We start from the raw sequence: 19,800 nt of genomic DNA on the forward strand, positions 1-19,800 counted from the left end.
AGTTCGGCATCTTTGACAGAACCCCAGAGGAAGCCGACCGGACCCATATCTGGTTTCGAGCCACCACCTGTTTTTCGGCAAAGCGCTGTTGTCACTTTTACCTGCAGTGTTTAGACATCCAATCATTCACTGTGACGTTTTGCTCCCAAGGTCTTTATATTGCATAGAAAAATAGCAAAACACAATAACACAACCTAGCATAGATAGAGAACCGCAACCTCGCGTTTAGAAATCTCTAAAGAAACTGAATTAGCAACATCTCATTTAGTCCACGTGGACTTGATGAGAGCTGTCATTTCTTGGAGGGACGCTATTGGTGGGAAAGGTTTCAGGGGACGATTTATTGCAGTCCACGTGGATCTGACATGTTGTTCTTAGGGGGAAAACTGATCTTTCGGAACTTTCTTTGAAGTAAAGTGAGGTTTCTTTGGGGACCAGCACTATAACTGAATATATCAGTGACAAAGTGGAGGAATTTAAAACTGATCGAAGGCCAAGACTGTAAGATAGCAAGGATATTTTTGTAAGACCGCAGAAGTTCATTCTAATGTTTGATCAACAGTGTTTTTATATGCTATCCAATGCGGATTCAATTCGCAAGCGTGTGTGTAGTGAAAGTTCTTTTTAAAGAAGAACTATGCTTTTGGTTTAGATTCGGCTTTCCTTTACTTGCAGTAAATAAGAGTTCCATTGCAACGTCAGAGGTAATCAAATCCATCTAATCAAAGGAATGCGCAAGCTGCCAACACCCCGCCAAAATTTCCTCAACAACCCTCTAATTTTCTCTGAATTTACCCTTACAACCCCACAATATAAGAGCTTATATCCTCCTTCCCAGATATAAAACAGAATAAATCTAGCTGCGAACACTTATGCATAACAATCTTCCCCCTTGAGCGGCCCACTGTATCAAATATCAACCCGAACACACACAATACATTTTGAAAGAAATATGCGAATGCGAGTGCGACAGTATTAGGTAAAATTTTCATGTAGAAACACATTGTGTCAATGTCATTGTCAAATTACTTATTATCGGAAGCGAAAGCGAATGTATCATAATGATACATAAAACTACCAATCGAAAGCAAGAGAAAATTTTAACCATTAATTTTAAGTCATTCATGTTCAAAACTACTGGGAAAATATAACTTCACAACCACTAGCGTATGCAGAAATTTTTGTGGAGGAGGCTGGGATTAAAAGAATAATATTATATGGCTACGTTCTACAAGGGGTTAAGAATGGTAATCTTAAGTCGTTTTGAGAGGAGTTGCACGCAATTTGATTTTCCCCAATTCTTTACGTCTTTTATTTGAAGGTTTTGATTTTCTCACAATATCGGACGGGAATGTCTAACGCTAACCCCATCATCTCCACCCCTGCTTACGCCAGTGTTAACAACTACAAGTCGGTTAACTTGGATCATGGGTGTGCATACGTAGCAAAATGCTGATTGTCATGTTCTTTCACTTTGTTTACGCAATACGAACTACGAAGTCAAGCAATCATTTCATTTCACAATCTCTTTGCTGAAAATTTGTGTGCATCCTACTGTACGTCAAACAGAGAAACTCGAACAAAGCACGAGTCTCCTTTATCGCACGACACTAGAGCAACTTTGCGTTCTGACGTCAGATGAAAAATATCTACGTTGTTAGGTTAGGTCTGTTAGGTTTGATTCTGTTAGCATAAATACACTGTATATTTATTATTTATGCTAAGACAACTAAACGTAACTAGCATAATCTAACAACTTAGGCATTTAGCCTCACAAGAGAACATTTTCCCGGTGACGTCAGGACGAAAGGTTGTTCTAGTGTTGGCCAAAAAAGGTACCCACAAAGCCTATTTCTAATCTGTGCACAAAGCACACTTCGCGTAAACATTTTTACGTTGTTGCGTATCTGTGGTCAAAGAATAGTTTCGTATTCATTCATGTGAGCGAAAATATGTCAACAAGAGATTACAGCATTGTGGAATATTATGCAGAGCACGAAGGTTATCGTTGTGGATACTGTAAATCTACAAACACGAATTACAGTCACGGTAAAATTATTTCATGATTATATCTATGAATATTAATGCTTTATTGTTGTTTTTTTGCATGCTAGATGTCATTCGCACATTGCGTAAAGTAGGCCTTAGAAATATGGCATTTTGTTTACATTTGGAGTCACTATTAAAAACTAGTTTTGCTAGTTTACGTAAATAACAGAAGAGACGTCCGTATTATTTTATTTCATAAGATTTTACGGATATTATATTTTATCAACTACCAATATGTGCTAGAAACCATGTCTTGCGAAGTTACACAACCCCAACATAAGGAAATTTTGGAACGAGTTTACAATACCGGACCACTCTCCAATTTCTATGAAATTTTGCCTACTCACTAATTGTGAACTCCTAATCACGAATCTGCATGTAATAATTGGCAGTCAAGTATGGAAATCGAGAAAAAAACTAAATAAACTGTGTTTTCTTAACGTAACGTAACCCTACCATAAGAACCTGCACGGAAAACGCCATTTTCCCAACATGAAGAAATCAACAGGCAAGACAAGGTATAGTTCTCTTAGCTAAAATATAACAGCAAGACAAGGTATAGTTCTCTTAGCTAAAATATTTTTTCTTTGTATTTATGCTAATGGAACCTAACCTAACCTCGTAGGCATTCCTCGTCTGACGTCAGCAAGATTGTTGTGCGTAAAGGAAGAGCATTAACGAAGTACGGAAGAAAGATGGTTTCGAATTGCTGTGTATGGACAATTACCATGGTAAATCGCAAGGTTATTTTACAAGTTCTACACGTGAATATATAATTTTAACAAGTGACTGACAAATATGAATCACATATATGTCATCAGGACACCGAAATTAGTAAGTAGGCGAAATTTTATAGAAATTGGAGAGTGGTCCGGTATTGTAAACTCATGCCGAAATTATAAACATCGCTATGCATATTTTACCACGCCTTCAGGGAGATTTAGGTAAAAATCTGTGGAATGAGTTACGAGCCATTGTTTCAGATGTATGGTATGAAACAATTTTGCAATGATGCATATTTAAACTATTTTCATAGTTTTCTAAGTATACATTCATTTGTGTCATAGAATGGTTATATCCTACTTCTAAATATGTAATTTTGGTAAAAGTTGTCAATCCGAATAACGGATTTCTTCATTTTTACACAAGAAAGTACTTACCGGAATGAGTTTTTCTAGCATTTGGATACTTCGTCGAGATATATTCTGTCATCGTAGAATCTGCTGGATCGGTAAATCATGTGTTTTTCACGAAAAATATCTCTCCGACGCTCAATTGCCGTTGCTGTTCCTTCCTTGGTCTACGTGAACGGGATGATGATGATGTAATCTCCTGTCAGTGTTCCCAACGACGCGGTTGTTTTGCAAGAAGATGAAAATTTTAACTATGTTTACCTAACCTTACCGTGAATGTTTTGTGGGGCTATCCGGGAATGGTTTTTGGGGCTATGCGTGAATGGTCCGTGGGACATTTTTCGATTAAGAAAGTTGGAAACACTGTATACCCACTGATACTACTCAAGCGTACCCGCCATATTGTGTCTTAAGGAAGCGAGGAAAGGACGAACAATAATTACTGTTATTGACATTATTTTCGTAACAAAACATCAGAAAAGCAAAATGTCACCTTAAAGAATGTTTCACAATTTACAATAGGTAAGTACAAATATAAAAAGTGACAAAATAAATGAGTGAGAGGTGTTCGGCCGATCGACAACATTTAAAGTAATTTTATTTGTAGAGAAGATTTTAAAAAAAATACCTGGTAACATTATCGTATGAGGGAAACTGATTCCTTCAAATTTATAGGAGAAAATACTTACGGAAATCATTTTCTTTAGCGTTGTGTTCCTGAATGTAGATTTGATCCATTTTAATGTGAATGCGTGTTGTTTTCTGCGAAAATCTCTGTCCGACACGCTGTTTCTGCTCCCACCATTTGCTTTCTGCACGAGAGTGCAATGTTCCGTGTGTTAAGATGATGCAACCCTGTAGCCAGTGTTTCAGCCTCGCCATGTTTTCACTAGACCATGACGTGTCGAGTATTTTTAATTATTTTTTTAACTATGCTTGCCTAACCTAACTTAACCTAACCTAACCTTACGGAAAATGGGTTTTGGGGTTAATGTGAATGGTTTTTGGGGCTAACGTCAATGGTTTGTGGGGCTAACGTCAATCGTTTGCGATGTATTAGCATAATTTCAAATCCGGGCAAGAAAGATATTTTCCGGTGAATGAGGTTGCAACACTGCATAAATCGACAAAACACTCTCAGAACGCCCCCTAAACCAGTACACTATCACGGCCATAATTTGTTACAGATTCGAAACAACAAGTAACAGTAAGTACTTGTAAATAGAAGAAATAGACATTATCTTAGTTAGAAATGCATTATTTCACCTTAAGAAATGTTCCGCATTCGAAAATAACACGTTAGCAATGTAAAGAAGTCCAAAATATATGATTCGTAGGTGTTTCCCTCGTACGATAATAGTACCAAATACCTTTATCCACCTTGTAATTGAGAACATTAATTTTTCTTTCTGAATGTCAATTGCAAAATTTTGTTGTTTGTAAATAACAAAAATATATTGAATATAATTTACACATTCCTGTACAGAGTAAATCTTAGGCAGGAACACATGCCTTGCACAACAGAAAAATTATGGGAGGACAATCATTAATACATAGTGCAGTGGTTTTTAATCTAGTAGAGGTATGGAAAAGTAATGCAAATGTACTAAACAAAAAGATAATACAAGGGTTGTTCAAGGTTGACCGGGATTTTCGTACGTAAAAAATCGATGAATAGCCGGATCATGATGAAACGTGCGGGTGACGTAATGTATTCCTTCGCAAGTAACTAGCACCCGGCATGACGTATTTCGCGCATGCGCAGCAGTTGCAGCGAACATGGCGGCAAGCAGTGTGTCTGTGGCTGTGGAGCAGCGGTGTGTAATCAAATTTCTCGTGAAGGAGAAAGTGAAACCAGCTGAGATTTTCAGACGATTGCAAGCACAGTATGGTGAACAAACGATGTCGCGGACAAGAGTGTACGAATGGTGTGAGCAGTTTTGCGAAGGACGGGAGCTGGTGACAAATGAAGCGCATGGACACATTCGCCCGACTGCAGTCACACCAGCGAATATCGCAGGTGTTGAGCAAATGATGCTTGAGAACCGGCGAGTAACAGTGCGGGATATTGCTGCCGAGGTGAATATCAGTGTCGGGAGTGTTGAGACAATCATTCACGACCACTTCCGCTTCCGCAAAATCTGTGCAAGGTGGGTTCCCCGCCAGCTGACATTCGATCAGAAGTGGACATGCAGGACGGTCTGTGAACAGCTTCTGAATCGGTTTCGAGCAGAAGGTGATGAATTGTTGCAATCCATCATCACGTGTGATGAAACATGGTTGGACAATTCAACCCCAGAGACCAAAAGACGCGGCATGGAGTGGCGGCATAAAGGTTCCCCCCCCCCCCCCCCAAGAAAAGCAAAAACGCAGCCGTCCGCTGGAAAGATCATAGCAAGTGTCTTCTGGGACATGAAGGGCATTAACCATGTGGATTTTCTGGACAAAGGGAGCACGATTAATGCCCAGTATTACTCCATATTGTTTAGTGGTGCTGTACGAAAGTCCATTCGCAAGAAAAGACCTGGGATGTTGTCTGGAAATGTCATTCTTCTCCATGACAATGCCCGCCCTCACACAGCCAATGTGACAACAACAACTCTGGTCGACATGTGCTGCCCCATCCCCCCTACAGTCCGGATTTAGCCCCCAGTGATTATCATTTGTTTGCAATCCTTAAAGACCACCTGGGAGGGAAGAAATTCACGACAGACGAAGCACTGCGGAGCGATGTCCTCCAGTGGCTACGACAACAACCAAGTTCTTTCTACACCAAAGGAATTCGGGAGCTGCCAGAATGATGGCAACGGTGCCTCGGGGCGCACGGAGAATACTTTGAAAAACTGACATAGGTTGGTGTTTCTTCTGCTACCTATTTCCTCTGCAGAAATAAAAGTCCCGGTCAACCTTGAACGACCCTTGTAGATGGCAATTTGCCTCAACCCTTTGATAAACTGGGTGGATTTCTGTATTGTTAACTAAACCCTTTTTCAACATGAAATTTGACGTTATGTACTGTCTTAAAAGCATATATACTGCAGTAATTAAAAGACAGTTTTGAAATATAACATTTTCACAAAATTTTAAGGTAAGAATTTACAATATAGAGAGTATCTCAAATTTCGTTAATATTTGGTATACTAACTAATTTTGACCTTCTAATCACGAATCTGTTGTTAAAATGTGGGGGTCACGTGTAGAAATTCTACATTGTGCACGGGTAGCCCCAGAAACCATTCACAGATGGCCCCACAAACCATTTCCGGTAAGGTTAGGTTAGGCAAGCTTAGTTAAAATTTTGTTTCTAAAACAATGTGATACAGCTCTAAAAAGAAAAAAAAATATGCCACTTACATCGGCTTTTTTCCCGATTTGCACACGTGACCCCCACATTTTAACAATAGATTCGTGATTAGAAGGCCAAAATTAGTTAGTATACCAAATATTAATGAAATTGGAGATACTCTCTGTATTGTAAATTCGCTCCATTGATGGAAACATAAAATCTCTAAAACATAATGTAAGCAGCCACAGTATGCAAATACTTGGCTGATAGTTTGAGTTGTTGTTTTAAGTCCACTTTGTGCACAGATAGGTTAATTAGGACTGGACCTAGTTTTTAAAATGGAACCCGAACCACTGCAATCTGCATCTATTGCGTATTGAGCCCAGGACACAGGAATTGACATGAATATTATAGTGATATAACCTTCCTGGTTTATCAGCTGACATTTTGTTTTTTTAAAGCCTACTTTATTGCTTACAAATATAAAGTTCATAAAACTAACCTTCTAACCAATGGATCCACGATGCAGTTTCCCAGGGGATGCACAGTACACAAGTGCAGTCTTGATTAGCCTATTGGAGAATAAAATGAACATTTTGGACAAAAATATGACAAAAAAACTCAATTTTAAATCTTTATTAAACATAAGAAACACTTATATTTGGCAACTCAGAAGCAAAATATTATTAGTTTTATTTATTTTTTTGATCACTGTTGAAATAGTATTACAATGATAAGAAGGATCCTGCAGTAGTAATTGTGGTCATTCTCTATATATGTAGACATGTATTTCTTTCTCCGTAGTTTTCTAGTTCACCATTGTTACAAGTTTGCGTCGTCGCCTTGTAACTAAGGGGTCCCAGGTTCAATACCCGGTGGAGGCACGTAGTGGTTCGGATCCCACTTTAAGCTGTATGTCCAGTCCCAATTAGCCTACTGTGCATAAAGTGGACTTAAAACACCAAATCAATCAATTGTTACAATCATTTACATTTATCCTATTGTTACAACTGTAACTCTATGTTTTCCTCACAACCACTTGTAGATGAAAAATAATATAATAGAGTTATTTTTAGTGGATTTTATTTTTTGGGTGACATAACTGCTGCCGCTACCCCCTCCACACAATCCCATTCCCTCTCACATGTTCGCCGGCCCCCATGGCGGAGTGGTTAGGGGTCCCAGGTTCGAATCCTATCCAGGGCATGGATGTTTGTCAGTGTCCATTCATCCCCATCTTTGCAAAAGTGGCATAAAAAGCAAAGTAAAACGAAGCAAATCAATTAATCAATCAACTTCTCACTTGTTCATTGGTGGAGCCATCTCAGGTCACTACTTGCGCAAAAACTTGTTTTCATTTGCTTGCTTCAGAGATAACGGAGACAGAGTATAGGAGAACTGATTTTTCCACCTTGCTGTATGTCCCCAGGTGTCCTATATCATTTTACATCTATAACTCTAACATTGATAAAACTAAAAATAAATGCTCGATAAACGGAGCATGTAGTTCTTTCGAAATGCAGCATCAAAAAAACATATTTAAATGCTTGTAATGACTGTAAACTAGAAGAATAATCATATTGAAATAAAATGTATTTCTTTGCAGGCATGTGGGCACACACCATGACCGTTGAGGATTACCAGAGTCTCATTGACAGGGGGTGGAGAAGAAGCGGGAAGTACTGTTACAAACCAACAATGAATGTGACATGTTGCCCCATGTATACGATCAGGTAACACTGTTATTTCCTGTTTTTCCGCGATGGCTCAGTCGGTAACGCGTCTTGACTACCATACTAAAGGTCCCGGGTTCGATCCCCGGCCGGTTCAAATCCGGGAACTTTTCTAACGTTGGAAGCAGCACTGGCGCCCACCCAGTGTCGAATGACATGGGTACCTGTGAAACCCTGGGGGGTAAAGGCGGTCAGGGGCGTGATGCTGATCACATCACCCCCACTCATGACCAGATCAAGAAAGTGTGGGGTGTTACCCCCACACCCCCTATATGCCTTCATGGCATGGTGCTATGCACAGGGGAGCACTTTACCTTTACCTTATTCAGTCTGCCCTACAATTTTTATTGAATTTTTAAGGTTTACATTTGACACTTATAATACAAATACCACAAGACAGAAAAGTCATTTAACTTCTCTACAGCTATGTATACTCACTGTCTTCCATAACTGTGTGTATATTAGGACTAGGAGTTTTAGTTAAACGCCGTCTTCTCGGCGAAGATGTTGGGGAGGAAACCTGACCGTCTGACAACCGACGGATCTTACTGCCTAGAGAAACACCTCCAGACTCTGACGGAGAATTTTTCTTCACAGCCAAGTCAGTGAGCATGTCCATCGCCTCCTTCCTACTATTAAAACAAATTTAAAATTAATTGAACATAAAAAATAACTCATAGATGAGCATATCAGAAAACACACATTTTCTGGCAGTGTGAAAATTAATAACTAAATTAATAACTTACTAACTAAACTAACTAATATTCTTTTAACTAAAGAAGTGTTTGAAATAAAATTAAAATTGTAGGTGTGTATGCACTTAGGTTATCTGCATCTGGCATATTACCATGACTAAAATCAACATGTGTCTGTCAGGACCAAAATGTCCTTTCCTAGCTTATTGTGCTAAACACAGGGGAGCTCTTTACTTTTTTTTTTTACTTTTTTATTCCATATACAGAGTTTACAAGAAGTCCCCGTACTCCTTCTTGCATGTATCCTTTTGCGACCGTGTTGAAAATTAGCATCTATGGATGCTTGGGAATGATTTCATTTTCATGGTTGGCAACCCTGCTTTGAAGGTCACATGGAATTAGGGTGACCAGATACATATATTCAAAAAAAGAGGAGCTGGACCCTGTGGCCGAGTGGTTAGCACATCGCACTGCGAAGCCAAGGGTCGCAGGTTCGAATCCCGCTCGGGCTTGGTTGTTTGTGAATGTCTATTCATGATTTTAGCCAAGAGGCACAAAACGGGAAGTAAAATAAACTAAATCAATCAAAAAAGGAGGACAAAGCCATAAAAAAGAGGACCTCTCAAAAAAATCACAACACATTTACCATTACTCATAATTTAATCAATACAAGCAATCTTACCAACACTTTACTCAAAGATACTTCTCACATGTTATTATTCAATAACTTCCTCTTACCTTTAATAAAGCAATCGCATAATCTATTCTTTCTTTAACACCTGACAATCGTAAGTAACAATATCTAATTTCAGTTGGAGTTTTGGTTTGAGTCCACTTTATGCACAGAAAGGCTAATCGGGACTGGATCTGCAGTTTAAAGTGGGATTCGAACCACTATGTGCCTCCAGTCTATAATTTGAAGCATAGATTTTTACACCTTTTCAATTCTTGGATTTTAGAATCAAATATCCCTGTAAGTGAATGCAAACATAACAAGTTACCTTCGCTTCACTTACTAAATAAAAAAATAAAATTTTTAGGTAGTTTAGATTTGGACAAGAAGTATGGTTTTAATTCCTAAAAAAATTCTAGCACTCTTTCAACAGCAGGGAAAAGTAGCAGTCACTTTACAGTCTCACTCATTTTTATTTCTACTTTTCTTAAAAGCTGGATATTTTTTTGTGAGATCATTGTTGAATTTACACTTTCGCATCGTTATTTCATAAAATTAAATATTACTTAAGAATCAAAATTCTCACTTAAAATTCTGTGTCGCGTATGTATGACTCGAAAAGGAACTGCACAGACTACATGCGGTCCAGCAATCAAGTTAGAATATTACTGACGACTCATTTGGGTCACAAACGGTGCACATATTGCAACATACTAGGTATGTGAAAAAAACATTTTGAGTTACTCTTTTTGTAGAACTAAACTCTGTAGAAATCTCTCAAATACATCTCAAGTAATGAATTTTTCTTTTATTGGACGTTTAAGCCAGACACCCTGTATATTGATACAAATTAGACTATTATACATGTAACTCAGAAAAAGCATGAATACACACACATACACTCAATAACTGCCGTATGTGTTGGCGACCCTATCTCAAGACACCCAAATATCTTAACTCACTTGCACACAGTACACCCTCGACTGCATTTAGCACACCAGCAAGGCTCTGGGTTTTGGATCCATGGCCAGTATAATCCTTTATGGGACTTGTGTTTGTGATTGTCCCTTCATCTATTTCATCATATCATCTTTGGAATGAGCCAAAAGTGACAAAAACAAATTAAATCATTCATTCATTCAAAAACTGCCAGATGTTTGTGAGATGAGCAGGCAAACACGAAAACTTCTGATACGCAATGATACAAAAGGAACTTGTTATGCATTGTCATGGAAGCAATATGTGGAAAGTGTGTGAATAGCTTCTGGACATTAAAGCTCTGTTATATTTTCGAACTTTAGTATTTCCCATGTTTTGCCTAATTTATTACAGTAATGCGTTCTGTAAAACTTTACGTAACTTGAATTTTGCGTAAATCGAATTTGTAAATTGCTTAAGTGTAAGTTCGTAAGAAACTGCAATATTTATTACTATTGTATGTGTGTGTATGTATGTATACAGTAAAAACCTCGTTAATCCGGACCCCTATAAGCTGCTTAATCCGTACAGGCAAAAGGACAAAAAAAAAACTGTTCCAACAGAATATCGACATCTATAGATCCACCAAGCTTTCTGAAACCTCGGAAAATATGCGAACTACAGGCTTCTCCGTAACATTAACTAGCGACACTAGCGCCACTGCTCCCACGCCAGGGTTTCAGATGGGTTGGTGGATCTTTACTTCAAACCAACTTCCACAGCACGAGTTTCGAGTGATGCAGAGCCAGGTCCGTTGGGCACATCATCATAATATGGGCATCGCGTATGTACATACTGCATTGTATGTACAGTATTGCTTTATACATTTTACTATACTGTATAGTGTATTTAGGCCTATGCCCTTTAAATACACCATAATAAACATGTTTTGTTGATATAAACTGAGTTTAATGCACTTTCTACTGTTCTTTTAGGTTATTTCAGTTAATCCGGACTTTCGTTATACCGGACAACTTATCCCCCCCCATGAGCCTCTCCTATGGTGCAGTGGTAGCGTTGTTGCCTTGTAATCAAGGGGTCCCGGGTTCGGTACCCGGTAGAGGCACATAGTGGTTCGGATCCCACTTTAAACTGTAGGTCCAGTCCCGATCATCCTTACTGTGCATAAAGTGGACTTAAAACACCAAATCAACCAACAATTATCCCCCCCCCCATTAGTCTGGATTAACGAGGTTTTACTGTATTATTTACACACTTTTATTTTATAAATGAAACATCATGCAGCAGTATTTACTCGGATATAAACTATAAAAGTATGAAAAATATATAAATGAATTTAAAAACAAGCTGAAATCACACTTTTCAAATAAAATATAAATGGGACAGCTATGTACAGTTATTACGTAACTGCGAATTAACATAAGTCACGTATTACGTAAGTTACTGTATACTGTATAGTATCCATGTTCTCAAAGATATTATTGAAGGCAACAGTGCACTGAGAACTGGTCCGTCCACATCTCTCTGGTTGTCGAGGATTTCTAGATCCTTCCGAAAGATGTAGTGATTTGGATCCCACTTTAAATAGTAGATCCAGTCCCAATTAGCCTATCTGAGCGTAAAGTGGACCTAAACAAACTTTAACATGAATGTTGTTTGGGTGAAAATTAGGCTTCATATTGCAAATATTCATGTAAGCTTTACTCAAGAATAATATGTTTTTTTTTTCTGTTTACAGGTGCGAAGTTCTTGATTTTAGAATTTCTAAGTCTCAGAAGAAAGTTTTAAAGAAAATGCATAGGTATTTATGTACTGGAAGTACGAAAGCTAGTGACGAACCTAAGGACAGCAAGTGCCAAGACCACGATGAAGATTTTGGAGGTATTTTTTTATAAATACCCAAATTAATTGTTATATTTATTACCACTTTCTGTTGCTGGATTTTTGTTATCACAGGATGTGCCATTGAGTATCTAGAATTGTAAGTGAAATATCATTGCATGATATACATGCATTCATAATTCACCCCCTTCCCCTTTTTAACCCTTAACATAGAATGGACGGCTGAAAAAAGTAACGTTAGCGAATGGGTTGAGTATCTCAGACCCAAAGCGAAATATTCGGTTCAGAGTTTATAAAAAAACTTTACTTCAATTTTAGTACTACAAGTGTATAATGTAGAGCATAATATTGTTTTAGAATATGTGTTTTAATAAAATAAAATTTTTAGTACCTGTGAACCGAAAATTTCATTTTGGGTGTGTGAGACCCAACCTGTTCCCTTACGTTACTTTTTTTTTGCACTGGAAGTCACTCTCCAAAGGTTCAACAATCCCTTCTTTTGTCAGGTGACGTGCCATTGTGGAGAAAACATATCTCGTAAACACCGATTACAGCACACAATGTTTACAAAATACCACTAACAAAACATACGAAACAAGTGGTCTGAGAACAATATCGATTTCGCAAAACTCTCAAAAAAAACTTAAACAAGTGCTGGGTCTCCCAGACCTGGAGAGAGTTTCAACACGTGCAGCAGAATGGCTGATGCAATATCGGTCTTGATGATACAACTAGTAGCCTATACAGAATGTAGACCGAAGGTACTGAGAGCGACAGTACAATATGTTGAAAACTTTATCAGAGATTCGAAGAAATATTACCACCTGGGTCTCACAGACCCAGCCCTTCCATTTTAGGGTTAAATGAGGGATCCGGGGGGGGGGGGGGGGAAACCAGGCAAGCCAATTTTCTGTCGTAAACAAAGTAGTAGTGTCATTTTCTCCTATGTGGATGCTGTGCAGGACTTTACATCATGCTTTCTTTCATTTCATACATTTGACACTTCCATTCATCCAAGCATAAGTTTTTTGTACCTTTTCGTTTACATGTTCAGTAACGTTTTGCAATTAAAATTTCATATTGTTGGAGTTTTTCAAGCATTGACTTACCTGTTTTTTTCCCTCTTACCTTTCAAATGCTGAGCTGGTACAAGAATGGACCACCAGATATATTCGCTAATGCTGGGTTAGTGAACTTTTGACCTATCAGCATCATCGCGTATTATGTGACTTTTGGAACATAGTGTGACTCAGATAATGTTCAAAGATACATGTTTTGATTGCTACATGAGCCTTGAAGTATGTCGTTAGTAATTAGTGAACTCTAATGGGGTTATGGATATATTTGCTGGGCGGAGAACTAAATTTTCAAAGCATTTGTTTCTGTTATTCAACAGGCCTTGTAATCAATGAGTCCCGGGTTGGATACAAGGTGGAGGCACATAGTGGTTCGGATCCCACTTTAAACTGTAGGTCCAGTCCCGATTAGCCTTATAATGTTCCTTTCGTGTTTAATGACAAAAGATTGGTCCTTCCACTTCTCGGAGGGGTGCTGCCAGGCCCTGTGGTTCAGTGGTTAGCACATCGCACCACTACGATGCCAGGGGTTCTGGGTTCGAATCTTGGCCTGGGCATGGATATTTGTGAGTGTTTATTCATCAATTTCATCATATCATCACTCATCCCATCTTCGCAAATTAACCCAAAGTGACACAAGAAACAAAGTAAAATAAATCAATAAATCGGAGGGGTGCTAATGGATCAGCCTGGGAGATCATATTTCTGCTATTACTGTAGTCGAGTCAACAGAGCCTCCTATGTTTTCATAGGTGCTGATTGACAGCAGATTGGTGAATTAGAGGCAGGTGCAACAAAAGTAATGACCTGTGATGCAACAGCCCGTGAAGGCCAGGACGTATCTACCAACTGTCATCCTCACTCCTACCTGCTGAGGTGGGATATTATCCAACCAGTTGCAAAGTGATGTGTGGTCAAGACGATGAACCCCCAGTCGTCGTCGTATGTTTCTGTGACCAGGTTACACTAGTCATTCATAGCTCCCCTGATTTCTTCACAATGGGTGGCAGCCAGGTCCCTACACTGGCTGAAGTCTCAGGAGAAAAGATGTTATGCTTCCCCCAGGACACTCAAACCTGCATGCATCCTGTAGCCTGCATCCAAAGCATAATGCCTTGGGCTGCATGGCCACGGTACAGAACGGTGTTGCTTCGTGACCATTATAATTTTTGATCATTTGACAACAAAGAAGTCCACGTATAGTTGCACCTTTTGAGTTTACCGTAAGTTTTCGGTATATATGAGGTGTGTTGCTTTACTGTGAGAACAATTTTTTTTTCCAAAAGTATCAACAACATGTGTTTAATTTTTGCAATGAGAGTACCATACATATAAAGCAACATGTAGGTACCATTATAAACCTTCACATCACGCTGGTGCTTAGATGGGGACCAGGTGAATTTGAAATTTCATCGTTTTTTTAAATCTCTTCTACTTGATAAAGTAAATTACCTTTTTGGCTATAGGTCTATAGCATAATCTGTACTGAACAAAACACTGAAAATGTTGAATAAATTGGCTAGAGTAAAAGAAGAATTAGAAAGAGGAAGTCTTCACATACAGTACAAAATATAAAGGTAAACCCCGTTTTTCTAAATATATTATTGAAAGAAAACATGTTATATGGGTAAAAAAATGGTAAATTCCTAAATCCAGCACAGTCGTCTGTAGAGCTCGTACTGCGTGGTCCCTACACGTTTGTGATTGTTCCTTCACCCACCTCATCTTATCACTCAATCATCTAATCATTACTCCTCCTCATCATTGTAATTAGCCAAAAGTGGTAGAAAAGTGATATAAAATAACAGATTCAAAACAAATTCCAATATTCTTACTGATTCCCACTGATAAAGAAGCTTGGAAATTATAATAATAAATATTGATTAAGTATGCCACTTCAATTATATGCATCAATTTATCAGAGTTTTGTTTAAAATTGATTTGGTTTATTTTTATTTTGCATTTCTGCCACTTTTGGCTATCACTAAGATGAGGATGAGTGATGATATGATGAAATTGATGAAGGGGCACTCATAAAGAACACTCAGATTCGAACCTGGCACCCATGCTGTTCTAATTACTCTGCCACGAAGACCAGCTTAAAATATCCAAGAAGATTTGAATACCTGCCTTCTAATCACGATACTGGCGCAAAATAAGTGAAAGCTTCAAATTTCGAATAATTTCTAGAAAAATTAGACTCTGCAAAAGTGTTGCACAGTGTTTTTTTGAACCCAGCATATGTCCAAGCATCGGTAAATAAATTTCAACCCGTAGTTCTCGCTTGTATAATCATATCACTGCATGCACCACTTCTCAGAACATGAATTAAGTGGACTGTTATAATTTTCCAGATGGTGTAAGCTCTGTGGACATACCGGACATTCAATCCAAGGCATTGAGGGCAGAGAGGAACCTGGAGAAAACCAAAGTGGCCTCTGTCGATCCATCGTTAAAGGACAGGATAGGTAAGAAAATTGTCTTTGCTACCTTAAACTAGAATATACAGGGTGATACTTTTGCTACAATGCCCTGGAATAGCGAATATCTCGGCTCGTTGAAAACGTACAAATATGAAACTTTATGCTTTAAGAATGGGAGGAAATAAAGTCAGCTGATGACGAATTGCAATGTGTGTCCGTAACAGCAAGTAGCAGTGTAGCTCTGTGATAATGACCTGTCACATTGTTGCTCTTCCTTTAGGTTGTAGTACTTTCTACGGTATTGTTGACTTCTGTGGAGTTCAAGGTGGAGTGCGCTCTTACTAGGACACAGGTATCTTTTCAGTTTTTGATTAGTGTGTGAGGCTACTGCAGAAGAATGGATTACACCAGGGATTCCGAAACATTTTCGTTTCATGGCACCCTTTGTGTTTCAAGTTAACACTTACAATGCTCAGTAAGTGTGGTTAGGTTGCTCACCTAAGGGAGAATTCACTCCAAAGAAACACGCAACATGCAACATGCGACACGAGTGTTTCACACCGAAGAGACAAGATGCACGCGGCAAGCAACACTGGTTTCTTTGCTCAGTTTGCATGATGGTACCGATATAATGGCATAATCAGTTTATTAGTCACCCGAAAATAACGTAACGAGACATTGTTACATGTAAATTGCGTTATAAAATTTGTGCAAGTTATTGAAACTTGGGAGAGGCATGTTGTGCATGAGAAAACTAAGAAATAATATGCACTGACCTCAAACTGTATACGCTAGACTTTTCAGCCTGAATAAAGCGAATACCTAAACACTAGAGAAATGGTTCTCAACCTTCGTGAAACCATGTCACGGTATTTTTTTAAGTCAATGCCCTTAGCCGAAGAATTTTCCTCGTAAATCTTTACAGTATTTAAGATTTTATGCATGAATTAACATGTGCCTATGAAATTAAATATTTATAAATAAATTCTAGCATAATCATAAGAGTAATAATAGTTTGATTACGTGTGTAGAAATGTTGACAAATATAAAAATATGGAAGGCAAAGTGGTAACGTCGTCTCCTTGTAATTAAGTGATCCCGGGTTGGATAACCGGGGAGGTACCATTCAGATCCAGTTCTGATTAGTCTATTTGTGCATAAAATGGACTTAAAAAACGAAAACTCACAACTCAAATATGATATTTGGATTATGATAGCTGTCAACCAGTTTCAGCAGAACCTTTCGCTGCTCAGTATAGTTGATACGAGGGCACGGTATCAGGTCGCGGCCCGGTGGTTGAAAAACAATGCACTAGAGTACTTTACCATGTTGACAAAAATATTTTGGACTTAAGTTCCTCCATAAGCTGACTTTTTCAAAAAAAGCAGTCAGGTAAATGGCCAAAACATGGCCTCTTTTCACGATGTTGAAGGCAAATTACAGCCGATAGATAACTGCATCAAAAAACTTGATAAAGCGAAATGAGCGTTGTTTAAATCTTAAAACATTGTTACATTTTATATTAACAAATTAGAGGTTCAAACATAATGCCGGTTGGGCTCCCTTCTAGAGTCTAAATACATCTCATTGGAATGAAGCATTCGCTGTGCATGCGCGAACAACAAGCTGAAGCAATGTGATGCACGGATTGAGAAAACGGCACAGTCCGAGAGGCCCGTAAGCGACACGCAACACGTGCATCTTGCCGTGTCTCTTCGGTTCGAAAGGTTGCATTGATTTTTCGTGTTGCATGTCGCATGTTGCGTATTTCTTCAGTGTGAATTCTCCAAGTTAAAATATAAACACATATTTGGAACAATCATATCATTTCAGTGAAAATATTGGTACATTTCATGGCACCCCTATAAGCCAGCCATGGTGCCCTAGGGTGCTGTGTTGCACACTTTGGGAACCACTGGGTTACACAATAGTGGAGCATTTGTTTATTGCAAATATCCAGCGTCTGGTTCCACCCTGCCTGGACAGCGGTGGTGGACATTTTCAGTGCCTATAATATGTATATGCTTATCATAAATCAAGCATCAAGCTATGTATTCACATATGGATGTTAGTTTCCAGGGTCCTGTAGAAAAATAATCACCCTTTATACACATGCAGGGTGGTCCAAAATTGACTTTACAACTTTATAGGTGTATTAAAAATTTATTCGGAAACGTTACAGAACTGGTTGTGGTGTCATTTTGCAAGGAAATACATCAAGTTTGACTAGTGTTGTGGAATAGTATGCCAGTGGCACTTCCATTTAAAATGGCTGGTTTCAGAAGTCAAGAGCGAGTTCGCTGTTTTTTTTTATTATTATTATTGCATGAAGAACTGAATTTTATGGTGACTTATCATGTATATTAATATTCTCACGTTTCTTGATTATTTTAAAGCAGAACTCTTAGTAAATTGATGCATGTAATTGAAGTGGAACACTTACGCACTAGTATTAGCCAATATTTTGAACAACTTTCTATTATTACAATTTTCTGGCATCTGTATTGGGATTGGTGGAAATCAGTAATCAGTTCAACTTTAGTCATAGTAATAATTCTCTTAGTTTTCAAAAGATAAAAGTCAGAAAATGCCTTATAAATATTGGCTTTGGTAATAGTTAATTTTTCCTTTCATAGTGTCACCCGTCATTTTATATTTGTCACCTGTCTCTCAAAGTGGAGCACATAGCTTCATTAATGTTTATTTTTCTCTCATCGCTTTCAAGTTTTAAAACTTAATGCTTTGAATTAGGTATATTTCTATGAATGAATGTCTACCTATTCATGTTTGGTGTCTACCTTGATGAATATCGTCCAGATGTTATTTAATTTTTTTTATTCCTAATAGTCCTTTTGGTTGAAACATTTAGTACTGACAAAGTTTAGTCACTATAAGTTAGTTTTATGTTCTATATTGTACTAGTCCATATGAAATGTCCCCTGAAGACCTCAAATGATTTATTCATATATTTAATTAATGTATGTAATCTTATATACATTGGTAAGAATGTTGGTCATTTATTTTTCAGCTCCAACTGTTGATGGCAATAAAACATTAGAAGCAATGGATGTTGATAAGATTGACTTGTTGTCCAGAGGTAGCAAGAATAGAGTAACGGACGAATGTAAGAAAGCAGCTGAATTTAGTACCCCAGTGTCTCCAAAGAAATCTCCACATGGTAAGTGTTATATCAGGTAGTATCATTCAGCAGACTGCATTGAGAGCTGCCATATTGAAAATTGGTAGCCACAAGCCATTTATGACCTGTAATTTTTGAATGGATTATGTGATCTGATTTTAATTTATTTATTTATTTTGATTTAAAGCTCATTTTAAGACAAAACTTTCTTGTCATTATGAAGTTTTTTCTAAACCTTAAAGGTTTCACACACAATAATTAATATATAGTGCTGCAATTATAACTTGACAAGTTTAAAAACAAGACGCTGCAATCCATTGTTTGCGCACCTCGCATCACATTTCCCCACCCCATTGTCTGCGGCGACGTTCGTTCGCAGTGTTGCAAACCTGGAGGGAGAGGAATCGTCTGAGAATTTTCAACGAAATTTGAATGTGAAAGACATGAATTAGTATCCCCTCACCTACGCTACCTATTGATTACGCTAAATTCTAAATACATTTTGATATTTTCCCTTTAAACCTTAAATGAATTAAGTTATATTAGGGATATTTTTACCAGCATAAGAAATGTAACAAATAAAATGATAGAAAAATGAAAAATATATAAATGATAGAACTGGGCTCACCTTCTAAATGTTTTCCAGTTCTCCTTCTTGAGTTTCACTCTCCCACTCATCCGAGTCTGTGTCTACCGATGAATCTGAATCGGCTTCACCAAGTCTAATTATCAGTTCATCTACACGCTCGTCCATAACTCCATCTCTTTCAAAGTAAGAATCTTCAATTTTTTTCACGTGTTCACAACATTT

At 38.0% G+C, this 19,800-nt stretch overlaps 1 protein-coding gene across 3 annotated transcripts in view; it reads left to right on the forward strand.

Moving 5' to 3' along the window:
• The first annotated feature begins 1,873 nt into the window (after positions 1-1,873).
• The window catches only part of Ate1 (arginyltransferase 1), a 51,052-nt gene continuing 33,125 nt past the window's right edge, over positions 1,874-19,800 (forward strand). For all 3 annotated transcript variants that reach the window (XM_083134522.1, XM_083134524.1, XM_083134523.1), the window contains exons 1-5: positions 1,874-2,049; positions 8,075-8,201; positions 12,247-12,389; positions 15,781-15,894; positions 18,879-19,028. In XM_083134522.1, the coding sequence (XP_082990648.1) occupies positions 1,953-2,049; positions 8,075-8,201; positions 12,247-12,389; positions 15,781-15,894; positions 18,879-19,028 (631 nt within the window). In that variant the 5' untranslated portion in view covers positions 1,874-1,952. The remainder of the gene's footprint in view (positions 2,050-8,074; positions 8,202-12,246; positions 12,390-15,780; positions 15,895-18,878; positions 19,029-19,800) is intronic.

The sequence above is a fragment of the Lepisma saccharinum genome, chromosome 13 (genome assembly GCF_977018435.1).
Source record: "Lepisma saccharinum chromosome 13, izLepSacc3.1, whole genome shotgun sequence".
Lineage (NCBI taxonomy): Eukaryota > Metazoa > Arthropoda > Insecta > Zygentoma > Lepismatidae > Lepisma > Lepisma saccharinum.